The 17,569-nt window shown below is 41.7% G+C and overlaps 1 protein-coding gene across 5 annotated transcripts in view; it reads right to left on the bottom strand.

The window, feature by feature from the left end:
- Nucleotides 1-17,569, bottom strand: part of slc36a4 (solute carrier family 36 member 4) — a 264,779-nt gene that overhangs the window by 214,784 nt on the left and 32,426 nt on the right. For all 5 annotated transcript variants that reach the window (XM_073043341.1, XM_073043342.1, XM_073043345.1 and 2 more), the window contains exon 8: nt 13,474-13,572. In XM_073043341.1, the coding sequence (XP_072899442.1) occupies nt 13,474-13,572 (99 nt within the window). The remainder of the gene's footprint in view (nt 1-13,473; nt 13,573-17,569) is intronic.

Below are 17,569 nucleotides of genomic sequence, written 5' to 3'. Positions count from 1 at the left end.
GAGGAAACGATATGAGTCAGCTGCACCTTTCCTCATTCCCCGTCACGCCGACTGTTGAACTTGATCGCATGCGAGGTCATTACCCAAGCGCATCAGGGATCACTGGTTGACCTCGGGTAACCCACCAGGCTGCCAGCCTGGAGCGCGGACAGATGGGCGCCGCCTCTAAACCTGTTTAGCACACCGAATGTTCATGGGAACATGCTAAAATATTCGCAGACGATCTAATTCGGGCTCAGGGTTTCATAAGTAGCAGAGCAGCTACCTCGCTGCGATCTACTGAAGCAAACTTTTGTCAACTGATAGATTCTACAAGGGGGGACGGACACACGTCCTGTCGCACTCCTCGCTTGGTTGGTCGCTCTCTCCGGACTGCGACCGCCGCGGCCCTGGTATGGGGACCTCCGGCCCTGACCTTGTCCTCTCACCCCACCCGCAACCAGCCGCACCTGGCCAAGGTGTCTGGCGGCGGGCGGGCGGGAGGCTGGAGTTTGAGCCCGGAGGCTGTCTAATGAGGCAATGAAGCCCTCAAAACTGCTTCGGCACCTTGAGTCCAAGCACCCTGTACTTAAAGACAAACCCGTTGAGTTTTTTTCAGTGGAAAAAACGTGAGCAAGCGGGACAGAAGCTAAGTGCCGAGAGCCACGAAAACTAAATTGCAGAATAGACTGGACCTAAGCAACCTGCTTCGAGTATTCCTGTATTCCTGTCGTGCTTAAACCTCTCCCCCCCCCCCCCCCCCCCCCCCCCGCGTCATCTGGTCCGCAAGAATATTGTCATTATTAAACCGGTCTGCTGTGCCAAAAAAAGGTGGTGACCCCTGGTGTCCATACATTATTTCTAATTCCAGGTTGTGGGGTTTTACTTCTGGTCTTTTCTGCCCCGGTGCACATGTATGTAACTAATCGATTTGGAGTTGATCTCGCCTTTCACTAAGGCTAAGGTAGGAGATCTTAGGCTTAAAAAGGTTGGTGACCACTAACTTATAACATTGAAGCCAGTGCAAAATTATTCTGTTAATCTCATTGGAAAGGTACTAAACTGGAGGATGGCAAATTATGAAAGGATAAGACAGGAACCAAGAGGCAATGATTAGCAGGAACTGCTATTAGACTAGTTTATATCTGACATGAGGGAACTGATTGAAGAACAGCTAAGAGTTCAAGATATTCCAGTAATAAGATCAAGGATGGTAAGACATGGGAACCTTAGATTCTCAAGAGGTCCTAAATTGAATCAGGAAGTAAATGGAAGCATATGCAAGGTTTAGAGAGCTAAATCCAGACTACTAGGCTCTTATAGAATATAAAGATATTCACTCTCCCACTTTTCCAAGTAATCACCACCATTTAATCACAACTTCAGGTAGAATTAACAGCTATAGAGGTAACATGCACGCATATTTGCAGTACTAGGGAAAGGCCATTAGGCCTACAAAGGAGCTCAAAGGATCATCCTTGATCCTGTACTGTTAAGAATGAATCAAGGCAACACTGCAATCTGAAAAACAATCATGGGTGTGATCAAACTTGAGGATTAGAAAGTTAAGAGATGGGGGAAAGGAATAGTGGGGAAAAGCAGCAATGTAAAGTGTGGAGAAGTTGAGAACTTGAGTTGAATGCAAAAGCCATTTCATTATCACCGAGGCAAGTGAAAAAGAATGAAAAGAAAAAAGTTTTTTTTAAGTTTCAAGTCGAGGGGTAGTGGTCTAAATAACATATGTCAGAAAGCCAAAAATGGCAACACTATTAAGATTAGACCTCAACAGGATCAGCATCCAGATGCATATATTGCAACTCGTGTCAACAGAATTCTAAATCCAGAGTCAGTAAGAGTAGAGGCCACTTAGAGTTAATTGAGAGATTGTACAATTTTATTTTTTCCTGTAGGTTCCATATAATCATATAACAACTAGAGCACGGAAACAGGCCTTCTAGTCCGTGCCGAACGCTTACTCTCACCTAGTCCCACCGACCTGCACTCAGCCCATAACCCTCCATTCCTTTCCTGTCCATAAACCTACCCAAATTTTTTTTCTTTTTAAATGACAATATCGAACCTGCCTCTACCACTTCTACTAGAAGCTCATTCCACACAGCTACCACTCTGAGTAAAGAAGTTCCCCCTTGTGTTACCCCTAAACTTTTGCCCCCAACTCTCAACTCATGTCCTCTTGTTTGAATCTCCCCTACTATCAATGGAAAAAGCCTATCCACGACAACTCTATCTATCCCCCTCATAATTTTAAATACCTCTATCAAGTCCCCCCTCAACCTTCTATGCTCCAAAGAATAAAGACCTAACTTGTTCAACCTTTCTCTGTAACTTAGATGCTGAAACCCAGGTAACATTCTAGTAAATCTCCTCTGTACTCTCTCTATTTTGTTGACATCTTTCCTATAATTTGGTGACCAGAACTAAACACAATACTCCAAATTTTGGCCTCACCAATGCCTTGTACAATTTTAACATTACATCCCAACTCCTATACTCAATGCTCTGATTTATAAAGGCCAGCATACCAAAAGCTTTCTTCATCACCCTATCCACATGAGATTCCACCTTCAGGGAATTATGCACCATTATTCCTAGATCACTCTGTTCTACTGCATTCTTCAATGCCCTACCATTTACTATGTATGTCCTATTTTGATTAGTCCTACCAAAATGTAGCACCTCACACTTATCAGCATTAACTCCATCTGCCATCATTCAGCCCACTCTTCTAACTGGCCTAAATCTCTCTGCAAGCTTTGAAAACCTACTTCATTATCCACAACGCCACCTATCTTAGTATCATCTACATACTTACTAATCCAATTTACCACCCCATCATCCAGATCATTAATGTATATGACAAACAACACTGGACCCAGTACAGATCCCTGAGGCACACCACAAGTCACCGGCCTCCAACCTGACAAATAGTTATCCACCACTACTCTCTGGCATCTCCCATCCAGCCACTGTTGAATCCATTTTACTACTTCAATATTAATACCCAATGATTGAAACTTCCTAACTAACCTTCCGTGTGGAACCTTGTCAAAGGCCTTACTGAAGTCCATATAGACAACATCTGCTGCTTTACACTCAACTTTCCTAGTAACCTCTTCAAAAAATTCAATAAGATTTGTCAAACATGACCTTCCACGCACAAATCCATGTTGACTGTTCCTAATCAGACCCTGTCTATCCAGATAATTACATATACCATTTCTAAGAATCCTTTCCATTAATTTACCCACCACTGACGTCAAACTTACAGGCCAATAATTGCTAGGTTTACTCTTAGAACCCTTTTTAAACAATGGAACCACATGAGCAATACACCAATCCTCCAGCACCATCCCCGTTTCTAATGACATTTGAAATATTTCTGTCAGAGTCCCTGTTATTTCTAAACTAACTTCCCTCAAAGTCCTAGGGAATATCCTGTCATGACCCGGACTTATCCACTTTTATATTCTTTAAAAGCGCCAGTACTTCCTCTTCTTTAATCATCATAGTATCCATACCTACCCTACTTGTTTCCCTTACCTTACACAATTCAATATCCTTCTCCTTAGTGAATACCGAAGAAAAGAAATTGTTCAAAATCTCCCCCATCTCTTTTGGCTCCACACATAGCTGTCCACTCTGATTCTCTAAGGGACCAATTTTATCCCTCACTATCCTTTTGCTATTAATATAACTGTAGAAACCCTCTGGATTTATTTTCACCTTGCTTGCCAAAGCAACTTCATATCTTCTTTTAGCTTTTCTAATTTCTTTCTTAAGATTCTTTTTACATTCTTTATATTCCTCGGACACCTCATTTACTCCATAATGCCTATATTTACTGTAGATCTAAATGTCTATTATGTAAAGAGTGAGGCAATCGGAATCAGCCTGTCCAAATGCATTGTGTACAAAAGGTTAGTATACAAACACAGCAAGGAATTAAGTAAAAATCTTATTTATTGCAATAGGAATTAAATACAAATGTAGGTAAATTATGTTTCAGCTATACACACAAAACACTGGAGGAAATCAGCAGGCCAGGCAGTATCTATGGAAAAAAAGCAATTGATATTTCGGGCTGAAACACTTCGTCAGTACTGCAGGAAAAAAGCTGAGGAGTAAATTTGAAAGATGAGGAGAGGGGAGAGAGAAATGCCAGGCAACAGGTGAAACTTGAAAAGGGAGGGATGAAGCAAAGAGCTAGGAAGTTGATTGGTGAAAGAGACAGAAAGCCATGGAAGAAAGATGAAGGGGTGGAGGGGGAGGAGCAACAGAGGGAGGTGATGGGTGGGCAAGGAGAAAACATGAGAGAGGGACAAGGGGTGGGAAATTGTTGGGGGAGGGGTGGAGGCATTACTGGAAGTTTAAGAAATCTATGTTCAGGCTGTCAGGTTGGAGGCTACCCAGCAGAATATAAGGTGTTGTTCCTCCAACCTAAGTGTGGCCTCATCCTGACAGTGCAGGACACCATCTGTGGACATACTGGAATAGGAATGGGAAGTGGAATTAAAATGGATGGCCACTACGAGACCCCGCTTGTTCTGGTGGACGTAGCATACATGCTCCACAAAGCGGTCTCCCAATCTACGTCGGGTCTCACTGATACACAAGAGGCAAAAATCAGGAGCACTGAACACAGTACATGACCCAACAGACTGTCAGGTGAAGTGCCGCCTCACCTGGAAGTACTGTTTAGGGCCTGAATAGTAGTGTGAGGAGGTGTAGGGGAAGGTGAAGCACTTGTTCTGCTTGCAAGGATAAATGCCAGGAGGGAGATCAGTGGGGAGGAACAAATAGATAAGGTTGTCACATAGGGAGCAATCCCTATGGAAAGCAGAAAGTGGGGAGGGGAGGGTGGGGGAGAAGAGGGAAAGATGTGATGGTGGTAGGATGCAGTTGGAGGTGGCGGAAGTTTCGGAGAATTATGTGCTGGACACAGGGACTGATGGGGTGGTAGGTGAGGTCAAGATGAACCCTATCCCTGGTAGCTTGGCAGGAGGAGGGGTAAAAGTAGGCGTGTGTGAAATGGAAGAAACTTGGTTTAGGGCAGCATTGATGGTGGAGGAAGGAACACCCATTTCTTTGTAAAAGGAGGACATCCCCTTCATTATAGAATGAAAAGCATCCTGAGAGCAGATGTGGCAGAGACAGAGGAATTGAGAGAAGGGGATGGCATTTTACAAGTAGCAGGGTGGGTCGAGGTATAGTCCAGATAGCTGTTGACAGTCCGTGGGTTTATAATAGACATCGTGGATAAGCTGTCTCTGGAGAGACAGCGAGATCGAGAAAGGGAAGGGAAGTTTCGGAAATGGACCAGGTGAATTTGAGGGTAGGGTGGAAATTGAAGGCAAAGTGGATGAAATCAACAAGTTCAGCACAGGTGCAGGAAGCAGCACCAATGCAGCCATTGATGTAGCATGGAAAAGTGTGGGACGGTCACCAGCGTAGGCTTGGAACATAGGCTGTTCCATGTAGCCAAAAGGCAGGCATAGCTCGGAACCATGCAAGTGCCCATGGCTACCCCTTTCGTTTGAAGGAAATGAGAGGACCCAAAGGATAAATTATTTAGAGTGAGGACAAGTTCTGCTAGGCAGAGGAGGGGAACTGGTTGGGTCTGGTGTCCGGAAAAAAACAGAGAGCTTTAAGACCTTCCTAGTGGGAGATAGAGGTGCATAGGGACTGGACATCTATAGTAAAAATATGATGGGGGCCAGGGAACCTGAGATCATTGAAAAGATCAAGACTGTGTGAGGTGTCACGGATGTAGGTGGGAAGAGACTGAATTGGGGGGGGATAAAACAGAGTCAAGGTATGCAGATACGAGTTCATTGGGGCAGGAACAAGCTGAAACAATCGGTCTACTTGGACAAACAGGTTGGTGGATTTTGGGTAGGAGGTAGAAACAGGAGGTGCGGAAACTATGAGGTTGGTGGCAGTAGATAGAAGATCCCCAGTCAGTAAGGTTTGTGATGGTGTGGGAGACAATGGCCTGGTGTTTAACTTGAATTGGGAGCACACAAGGTTCTTCCAATGAAATCCTTTTGCATCCAGCTGATGCGATTGAAACCAGGGATTACATGATGCCAATACTTAAAACAATAGAGGCCAGATGGCAGATGCATTCAGAAGTGCTGAACCCATAAAATTAAAAAAATGGTTTGGATTTCATCACAGCAGAGCAGAGTAGAACAGTCCAGCAAATTGGACTGACAAAGGTACCTCATGGTAATTGGCAGCGTACCCGCTATGGCACATTGCAGTGGCTTTACAGAGCAACTTACAAAGCAAATTAGCAAGACCAATGCAAAACCAGTAGATGCAGTGAACATGCCTACCTCTGGGTGTGTTGAGAAGTCAATCAGCAAGCTGGGAATTTGACATTTCAAACCGACACCCTTCAGCAGGACTGGAGGAAAAAAGCTGGGGAGCAGATTTGAAAGGTGGGTGGAAGGGAGAGAGAAACACCAGGTGATAGGTGAAACTTGGAGGGGGGAGGGATGAAGCAAAGAACTAGGAAGTTGATTGGTGAAAGAGACAGAAAGCCATGGAAGACATACAAAAGGGGGGAGGGGGAGGAGCACCAGAGGGAGGTGATGGGAGGGAAAGGAGGTAACATGAGAGAGGGACAAGGGGATGAGAAATGGTGAAGGGGAAGGGATGGAAGCATTACTGAAAGCTTGAGAAATCAATGTTCATGCCATCAGATTAGAGAGTATCCAAATGGAATAAAAGATGTTGGTCCTCCAACCTAAGTGTGGCCTTATCCTGACAGTGGAGGAGGCCATGGATGGACATATCGGAATGGGAATGGGAAGCAGAATTAAAATGGGTGGCCACAGGGAGATCCCATTTGTTCTGGCAGTCGAAGCGTAAATGCTCGGCAAAGCAGTCTCCCAATTTATATCGGGTCTCACTGATATACAAGAGGCACACCGGGAGTACAAGCCAGCCAATTCAACTTTTTTTTAATTAAGTAACAGAAGGATTGAGGAAGTGTTTACATTAACACTATTTCAACTAGATGGGTCAAAGAAGATTAGAGGCTGGTAGTGTAATCACTCAAAGAAACAGATTTAATTTGCGTTTTTAAGTCATTCTTCACTTCACAGGGAAGAGTGGATTTGTGGAACAGGTTTACCTTGCCTTCGACAGGCAACAGGTACAACATAAATCTCCCTAAATAGTTCCAATAGCCTATAGGTGTCTGAGAGTTACTTTGCAGGTACTTGAGAAATATTTTTCTAACACTCTTCCATGTTTCCAGGCACACAAGACAATTGTATAACCATTCTGCTGTTCACATCACAACTTGCATCAAATCCTGATCACCTATCAACTTTTTGGCATGGTATTGCCACTATTAAAAGCATCTCATTATGATTTTTAAAACCCTTCATAGCCTGACTGCTCCCATCCATTTCAACAACAGCACTAGCCACCCTAGTCGCACACTCAGCATATCTGATTTTCTGATACAAAGACATGCAAAGCTGATATTCATGCACAAAGCAACCATCTGGAAAATGACTGCTCAAACTAAACGAAAAAAAAATTATAACTTAAAATTGTCTTTTATTTCTACGTGTAATAAGCCTCTGTAAGATCCAAATAATTCCAAATCAAGATTTGATTTGCATAGAATTTTTTTGCTTATTTCCCAGCTGAATTCAAGAACTTATGCAATATGGAATCCAATAAACTGAGATAAAAGTGATTGTCTCAAAGTCAGTTACTAAAATCTTGGTGATTGACTCTGCATCCTCCCTTGAGAGTTCATTCCAATTATCAGTAATTTGTCAGAAGCTGGAGTGTCATGTAACCTTGTCCCTGTAGAAAACTGCGGTCATCCTCAAGTGAGTTTATATCTTTAAAAGTTTGCAGATCAATCCATTATGTTGATGTTGCTGTGATGTAATGAAAAATGCACATGGGAATGCATTACAGTTATTCAATTTATCAAAGCTCATGCCAATTAGCCAAAATTGAAAAGGTCCATAACAACTACTCAAGTATGTAATGGTGAAACGCACAAAAGAAAATGAGAACACTGCATCAAAATTGTACTAATCAAAATTGCAGTACCGATAGAAAACTGGCCAAGGGAAAAGTTTAGTTTTGTATGATTTAAAGATTAGATGTGAACAAGGATATCTGAATCTGCTGAGTCTGTGTAGTTGAGCAAACAAGTGCATTGAACTCTTACCTTCTAAGTCTATAGGGTTTCTGTGGAGTGCCATTTACAACACTCTACACTGTTAATATTTGTCAGTTTTACAGAAATTGGTTTGAATTACTTAGGGCTCAGAAACTATAAAGCAGTAAAATAGGTGAATTGTTTGATACGTTCCTGAAACTTAAAATCTGCAGTTCGATCTGACAAGATTTAAATAAGATCCGGGAAACCCAGATCAACAGGCACAAAATGCAGAAGAAACTCGTTAGATCAAGCCGCATCTATGGAGGGGACTATACAGTTGACATTTCAAGCTGGTATTCTTCATCAGGATTCAAATATGATGAGGGGTCTCAGCCTGAAATGTCCTCTGTTTATTCCTCTCCATTGATGCTGCCTGACCCACTGAGTTCCTCCAGCACCTTGTATGTGTTGCTCTGACTTTAGTTTGGGATTGTGAACTTCTATAAGAAATTTCAAAGTACATTTATTATCGAAGTATGTATATCAGATACAACCTTGCGGTTCACTGTATTGCGGGCACCCATAGGAGCACAAAGAAAAACAATAGAATCCACAAAAACACACACACAAAAGACTGACAAACACCCAATGCGGAAAAGAGGACAAATCATGCAATAATAATAAAAAAGTAAACAAATAATACCAAGAACTTGAGCTTCAGAGTTCCCAACAGTGAGTCAACAGGATGTGGAGTCAGTTCAGCACTGAGGCGAGTAAAGCCATTCAAGGAACCCAATGGCTGCAAGGCAACAAGTGCTCCTGAACCTGGTGGTGTGGGACCCAAGACTCCTGAACCTGGTGGTGTGGGACCCAAGACTCCTGAACCTGGTGGTGTGGGACCCAAGACTCCTGAACCTCCTGCCCAATGGTATTAGCAAGAGGGAGATGGGTCAAACACAAACAGACAGGATGAGGCTCAGGAGGATGAAGTGGTGCTGAATGCTAGTTTGTTTTCAGCTCTCATACCTTGACATTTTAATTTGCCTTGGGGTCCACCCCAGAGCTGGACGACCTTCGTCCACCTCTCTAGGTGCCCATACTTGCATTCCATGAGTCAAGTTCGCTGAATCCTTCAGATTAGGAAAAAAAATCTCTAGTCATTTTTTTGGTAGAAAAGTAAATTTCATAAAGGGAAATTACAGGCTGCGGATTGCAGCGATCATAATTCAGAACAAGTAGATCTAGTAGTTTTGTGTGCTGTCTACAAAACATCACAAGTACCAATCTTGGCACTGAACCAGATGCATCAGCATGATACTGAAGCTTACACAACAACCCAATCCAGAATGGCTGTTCCCCTGGTAGGTTCAACCACAAGCTGCTCTAAAAACCCATCTCGTAGGCATCCTACAAATTCCTTCTCTTGGGATCCAGCACCAACCTGGTTTTCCCTCAATCTACCTACATATTGAACTCCCCCATGACTATTTTAACACTGCCCTTTGGACATGCAATTTTTAATCTCCTGTTGTAATTTGTACCCCACATCCAGGCTACTGTTTGGAGGCCTGTATGTGACTCCCATCAAGGTCTTTTTATCCTTCTAGTTTCTTAACTCTACCCACAAGAATTCTCCTTCTTCCAATCCAATGTCACCTCTTTCTAAAGATGTGATTTCATTTTTTTTTAAACCAACCACCCCACCCCCTCCACCTACCTGCCAGTCCTATCGATACAATGTGTATTTTTGCATGTTAAACACCTAAATATGATCTTCTTTTAGCCATGACTCAGTGATATGCCATACCTACTCATCTTTAACTGTGCTATAACATCATTTACGTTACTCTACATACTGTGTATATACAAATATAACACCTTCAGTCCTGGATTCATTACCCTTTTCAATTCGGCCCCCATGTTAACAGTGCAACTCACCCCACTGCCCCATCATCCGCTGATCCTCTCTCAGTCTCACTACACAATGCATCTCTTTGTATACCAGCTACCCCATCCTCTGCCCAATCACTCTGGTTCCCATTCCCCCTGCCAAATTAGTTTAAACCCTCCCCAGCAGCAAACCTGCCCTAAGGATATGGGCCCCTTTCGGGTTTAGGTGTAACCCATTCCTTTTATACAAGTCATACCTTGCGCTGAAGGTATCCCGATGATCCAGAAATCTGAAACGCTGCCCCCTGCACCGATTCCTTAGCCATGCATTCATCTGCCAAATCATCCTATTCTTACCCTCACTGACACGTGGTACAGGCAGTAATCCAGGTTACTACCCTGCAGTCTTTCTTTTCAGCTTTCTTCCTAACTCCCTATATTCTCTCTTCCGGACATCATTCCTGTATCAGTGGTACCAATATGTACCGTGACTTCTAGCTGCTCACCCTCCACATTTAGAATGCTATGGACCTGTTCCAAGACATCCTTGATCCTGGCACCTAGGAAGCAACATAGCAGCCACATGTCTCTTTCATGTCCACAGAATCTCCTGTCTGGTTTATCATTACTGCGATCCTTTTCTTCCCCCTTTCCCTTCTGAGTCACACAGCCAGACTGTGCCAGAGACCTGCTTGCTGCAGCTTTCCCCCAATAGGTCATACTCCCCAACAGTATCCAAGCAGTGTACTTGTTATTGAGGGGAATGACCACAGAGGTACTCTGCACTTTCAGCCTATTCTCTTTCCCTCTCAGGACAGTCAGCCAGCAGCCTGCCTCAAGCAATTTAGGGATGACTACTTTCCTGTGTCTCCTATCACCTCTTCATTCTGCCTTTAAGCCCAAGGTCATCCAGCTGCAGCTCCAGTCCTTAACATGGTTTGATAGGAGCTGCAGCTGTATGCACCTTATACAGATGTAGTTATCAGGGAGACTGGAGGTCGCTGACCCTGGACCCATTCTCGCTGCACAAGCTATGCAGAAGGAAGTTTATCAGAAACATACCTGGAGCCTTTACCTCTTCTCGCCCAAGCCTTTCGAGCCAATGCCCAAAACTAACCATTAACACTGGCCCACCCACACAATAGCCGCTCCAATTGAACCTAACTTTTTAAACTGGACTTTGCCATGAACCTAATAGATCATTATGACTGAGTCTGTCAAAAAGTCCCAAAAGGCTCTGAACTCTTTTTTAAAATCTCACCCCTTCTCACCAACAAATGACTGTTCATGATGACTGCAAACCACTGTAAAACTGTTGCCCACTTTATATCCACTCAAGGATTGAGCTTTGGCTTAACATTGATTCAAATAAGTCAACGTTCCCATTAATGCATTCATGCTGATGCAGATTTTGGTCAAGGTCTACAGATGTGGCACTTCAATCTACTTCTGCCTCAGAGCCAGGAACTCCACACTTGGCTACAGCTGATAATTATGTCCAATCTGCAATTCTCCCCCTTTGAGGGACTATCTTGTAGCAGTTCTTGTGAACAGTGAATTTGTGCATTCAAATGATGATATTCAACATGATATTTAAGAATAATATACAAATACAATACTGAACAAGTCTTAGGCACATGTATATTGCTAGGGTGCCCAAGACTTTGCACAGTACTGAATATTATATCTTTCCAGTTAGCAAAAATACACTTAATACTAAGCTAATACAAAGCTAAGTACTCTTATTTATAAGTTTCCCCAACCACCCTCATATTTTAACAAATATCGACTCAATACTGTGCAAAGGTCATTATATATAATATATAAAAATAAAGACTTTTACACAGTACCGTACAAGATGTTGTCCTTATTCAAAATCTATGCATGCACACTTTTCAACAATAGTCCTCAAACAATCAATAGGAAACATGAACCAAGCTTGGTTTCTTCATACCCATGTATCAGTGAGGTCAATTCTAACTCCTGTCCCATCTGAAGTCAACTAATTCAGTTTGAATGGAGAACTAAACGTGGACATTTTAAAATCTGTGTTCCCCTATTACTTGGTAAAGTCACCAAGAGAATCAGTATGGAAGACTCTGTCTTAGCTCATACGATTGCTGTCATTACTAGAAATGTTGTCAGGTACATTTTGTCCGGGATATCAATTTTCAAAGCCAACAAGAAAATCCTGCAACACTAAGTGCTTATTAAAGGTTAAAGATATTGAAACGTCTCACATTGCAAATACTACAATTCAAAATAAACCATATAATTTCTTTACCATACAATAATTGAAAATAGTCCTACATAGGTCAAAATAATCACCTGAAACAAGTTCTTGCACAATAATATTCACATACACCAGTTCAACAGAGCTGCTCACTGCTATATCAATGAATCAACTTCTAATGATTTTGGATGTGTACTTTAATGCAGTTTGTTTTGAGCTGAAAGCATTGAGCGATACAAAATTATATGACTAACAATGCAGCCCATACTGTTTTCACAGGGTGTACCAAAATTACAGCTAGGTTCACAGCACTGTATTCCAAATTGAGGATGACACTATCCATACCAAAGATACAAAATGTTATCGTTGGATAAGAGCAAAGTCAACTTTCATCATATATATCCACAAAGAATTGATTTAAACATGAATCAAAAAAGTCAGTGTTACTGGCAAAGTACATATTTGTTACCCATTTTTAATTATGCCTGAATTAAATTGCTTGAAAATCTGAAGTCTCAGGGAGATTTATACTTCACCAGGAAATTATGACAAACCAAATAGGAGATTATTATAAGGCCATAAGACACAGGAGCAAAATTAGGCCATTTGATCCATCGAACATGCTCTGCCATTTGCACGAAGCGCAGAATCAAATATCGCTGTGATGACTGTACGCTCTAATATCAATTGTTTGGTGACAATAAAGTAAAGTAAGACCATAAGATATAGGAACTGAAGTAGGCCATTCAGCACTTCAAGCCTGCTCCGCCATTCAGTCATGGGCTGATCCAATTCTTCCAGTCATTCCCACTCCCCTGCCTTCACTCCATACTCTTCGATGCCCTGGCCAATCAAGAACCTATCTATCTCTGCCTTAAATACACTCAATAACTTGGCCTCCACAGCCACCCGTGGCAACAAATTCCACAGAGGGCTAATTTATATTCCTTTCAACCACTTCCACCTGCCTACACCCCAAAAACATTGACAACCTTACTAATCAAGAACTGATCAACCTCTTCTTTAAATGACTCTCATTCCTGTTTAACACAATTAAGTTTAAATTCTCCATATGTCATGGCAGGGTTTGAAGTAGTCTGTCTGATTAATCCAGGGTTTCAGATTTCAAATCCAGTAATAACTAGAATGCACTGTTTCTACACAGCAAAATCAATGCAACGTGGAGAAATAAGAATACAGTAGCACCTACCAACCCAATTCCTTCAAAGGCAAATATCGCAGACCCAAAGAAAAGTGGATATTTTTTCCAGCTGGCAATCAGAGGAAGTTTCTTTGGATGAGTTATGTCCTATGTGAAAGATAAAAACAGATTATTGGTTTAATGAAATACAAGACAAAAAACTTGGATTATGTAACACAAGCGAAGAAGCAAGCAGTATTTTGCCAATGGAATGTGGAAACTCTTAACCAGCAAGTTCAGGACAAATGCAGAGCAACTGAATTTTTTTTAAAAAGAAGCAAAGTGCAGATGACAGGCTATGCTCTTCAAGTTCCAGGCTAACATATAATATTTAAATAAATTCTTTTCAATAAATAAACAAATAATGTAATGACATTTTAGTACGGTGTTTGATAAGGTTCCCCACGGTAGGCTCATTCAGAAAATTAGAAGGCATGGGATCCAGAATTGCCTTGCCCATAGAAGGAGGAGGTTGCAGATGGAGCATATTCTGCCTGGAAGTCTGTGACCAGTGGTGTTCCACAGGGATCTGTTTTGAGAACCCTGCTCTCTGTGACTTTTATAAATGACTTGGATGAGGAAGTGGTGGTAAGTCTGCAGATGATACAAAGGTTGGTGCTGTTGTGGATAGCATAAAAGGTTGTTGTAGATTACAATGAAACATCGCTAGAATGTGAAGCCAGGCAGAGAAGTGGCAGACAAGAGTGCAATCTGGAAAAGTGTGAAGTGATTTACTTTGAAAGCATGAAACTGAAGGCAGAATACAGGGTTAATGGCAGGATTCTTAACTGTGTGGAGGAACCAAGGGATCTTGGGCTCCACGTCCATAGATTCTTCAGAGTTGCTGTGCCAGTTGATGAGGTTGTTAAGGTATGTGGTGTGTTGACCTTCATTTGTCAGGCGATTGAGTTCAAGAGCCATGAGGTAATGTTGCAGTTCTACAAAACCCTGGTTGGACCATACTTGGAAGTGTTCATTTTTTGTGTTCTTCATTATAACTGTACGTAAAATGTGGACACCTTGGATTACCAGGATTATGCCTGGATTAGAGAGCATGAAGACAAGTTGAGTGAGCTAGAACTTCTCCTAGGTCTTATGAAGATAGGTTGAGTAAACTAGGATTTCTCCCTTTGGCTCGAAGAAGGATGAGAGATGACTTAATGATAAGAAGCATAGATTGAGTGGATAGCCAGACTCTGCCCCCCCCCCCCCCACCCCCAGGCAGAAATGTCTTAATATAGGGGACATAATTTTAAGATCATTAAAGGAAACTATAGGAGATGTTGCTGAAGAGATAACAGATAAAGGTTATGATCTTTCAAGAATCACATAATTTTGGCATAGTCCCAGAGGACTGGAAAATTACAATTGTCACTCCACTCCAAGAAGGGAGGAAGACAAAAGAGAGGAAATTATGGGCCAGCTGGCTAAACTGAGTGGGTGGGAATGTGTTGGAATCCATTATTAAGGACGAGGTTTTTGGGTATCTCAAACCTAATTAGAAAGAAAAGTCATGATTCCTGTAAAAGGAAATCTTACCTGGCAAATCTGTTAGAATTATTCAAGGAAGTAACAAGCAGGATGGACAAAGGAGAGGCAGTGGATGTCATTTTCTTAGATTTTCAGAAGGCATTTGATAAGGTGCCTCACATTGACGGCTAAGTGGCAGAGTTTGCGGTCGAGACAAAGCTGGGTGGAGGGGTAGGTAGTGCTGAGGATGCAATGTGCTGGCAGCAGGACTTAGACAAACTGGAAGAATGGACAAAAATGTGGCAGTTTGAATACAGTGTTGGGAAAATGATAATATATTTCGCTAAAATGAAAAATAGCACAGACTATTATATAAATGGGGAGAAGGTTCAAACATCAGAGATGCAAAAGGACTTAGGAGCCCTCGTGCAAGACTCTCAGAAGGTTAATTTACAGGTTGAGTCTATGGTAAAGGCGGCAAATGCAATACTGGCATTTATTTCAAGGGGAATAGAATATAAAAATAAGGAGATACTGCTAAAGCATTATAGGAAGTTCACAAGGATGATTCAAGGAATGAAAGGGTTAACATGTGAGTAGCATTTGGCAGTTTTGAGCCTGTACTCATGGCAATTTAGAAGAATGTTTGGAGATCTCATTGAAACCTACCAACTATTGAAAGGTCTAGATAAGGTGGATGTAGAGAGGATGTTTCTTCTGGTAGGGGTATCCAGAACTAGAGGACACAGCCTCAAAACTGAGTGGGTGAGCTTTTAGAAAAAAGGTAAGGAGGAATTTTTTTTAGCCAGAATGGTGAATCTCTGGAATGCTCTGCCACAGACTGTGGGAGGCCAAGTCCACGGGTATATACAAAGTGGAAGTTTTTGGTTAGGGCATCAGGGATATGATGAGGGGGCAGCTGGGTTGAATAGAATCTGGGATCAACCATGATGAAATGGACTTGATGGGCTGAATGGCCTAATTCTGCTCCTATGTCTTAAGATCTTAAGATGTCAGAGAGTGATGAGCATTGGAAACTGCACCAGGGGTGTTGATAGAGGTACTGTAGATACATTAAGGACATGCTTAATGCTTAGACAGACACAGATGATAGAAAATGGAGGGCTGTGTAGGAGGGGAAGGGTTAGATTGATCTTAGTAGGTTAAAAGTTTGACACAACATTGTGTACTGAAAGGCCTGTACAGTGTTGTAGTATTCTATGTTTAATATTCATTTAATAAACCATATGCACAATATTTTTCATTAAACAGAGTTACAACAGTGAAAGACTGATATCAAGATGATAGAAGAACTGAACAAATATATTGACTAAATGAGTCCCAATGTGGGTAAGAAACAAATTATTGGGATGACAAGGCAAAGAAGATAGTAAAGTTATACAATTTTGTTCAAAAGAAAATGATAGAATATGTAAATTCATACCAGAATACCATATGAGGAGAAATTTGCCTGAACATGTCAAACAGGAGAGAAATTGATTTATGCTATTAGTTAGAAATTAGCTTAAAAATTAGCATGTTTTGATAACATGCTTGCATTTTTTATTAAATGGGGGGACGCCAAAGATCATTTAATTTGCTATCATAATCACTGGGCCTGTTGAACATTACTATCATACAATTTTCCCGATTTCCTACTCCACCAGTTCTTGGCTGCCCCCAGTAAGTAATGTAATGATTGCTGAAGTTTTAAAGATAGAGGGAAATATGGGTCCAGATACTGAAGGATACTGGCTCTCATTAAAAAACAATGGATGAATGAGCAGTGCAAGAGCCTCGAATACAAGATTCAATCTGTTTAACAAAAGTTTAGAAAGGTAATCAAGAGGGCATTCATATAGTGCAGTAGAAATCAAGATGCTAACATTATTCCAGCTAACTATTGTAAACAATTCCAGCATTTCAATGAAAGCAGCAGCCTGGAGGTATGATGGTTCTTACAAACAAGAGGGGGAAAATAGCAAACAAAATAAAACAGAAAAATTACAACCCAAAATTATACTTATTAACATTCTGGTATTGCAATTATTTAAAATTTACTGACTGGAGGAAGAAGAAAGCTGGAACTATTTGCAGCAACACACACACAAAATACTGGAGGAAATTCAGTAAGTCAGGCAGCATCTATGGAGAAGAATAAACAATTGACATTTCTGGCCAAGGCTCTTCATCAGGACTAGGAAGAAAGTGGGAAGAACCCAAAATAAGGTTGGGGGGGGGGGGGGGGGGGAAGAAGAGGAAGGAAATATAAATAGGCAGGTGATGGGTGGCACCAGGTGAGAGGGTGAGGTGGGTGGCTGTGGATGGTGAATATCTGGAAGAGGATAGGAGGAAGAGGTAAATGGGCTCAAGGAGGAGGAATCTGCTAGGGAAAAGACAGTGGACTAGTTCCACTAAGGAGAGGACCAATGAAACAGTTTCACTGGAATATTTAAAACTGTTTTTTGCATGATAATGAGTGACAAACTGGTCCAGTTCTATTGCTTTCCATATCTACTTTGATTCCTAAAATACCTGCAAGAATTCTTGAATCAAATATAATCGAATAGTTGACTCAAATTGTGGATCATGAGTTAACTGAATATGCTCTTGGCTAGCATTACATTCATTTTCG

The sequence above is a fragment of the Hemitrygon akajei genome, chromosome 4 (assembly GCF_048418815.1).
Source record: "Hemitrygon akajei chromosome 4, sHemAka1.3, whole genome shotgun sequence".
NCBI lineage: Eukaryota > Metazoa > Chordata > Chondrichthyes > Myliobatiformes > Dasyatidae > Hemitrygon > Hemitrygon akajei.
Note: the sequence above shows the minus strand (reverse complement) of the source record. Positions and strands in the feature narration are given on the sequence as shown.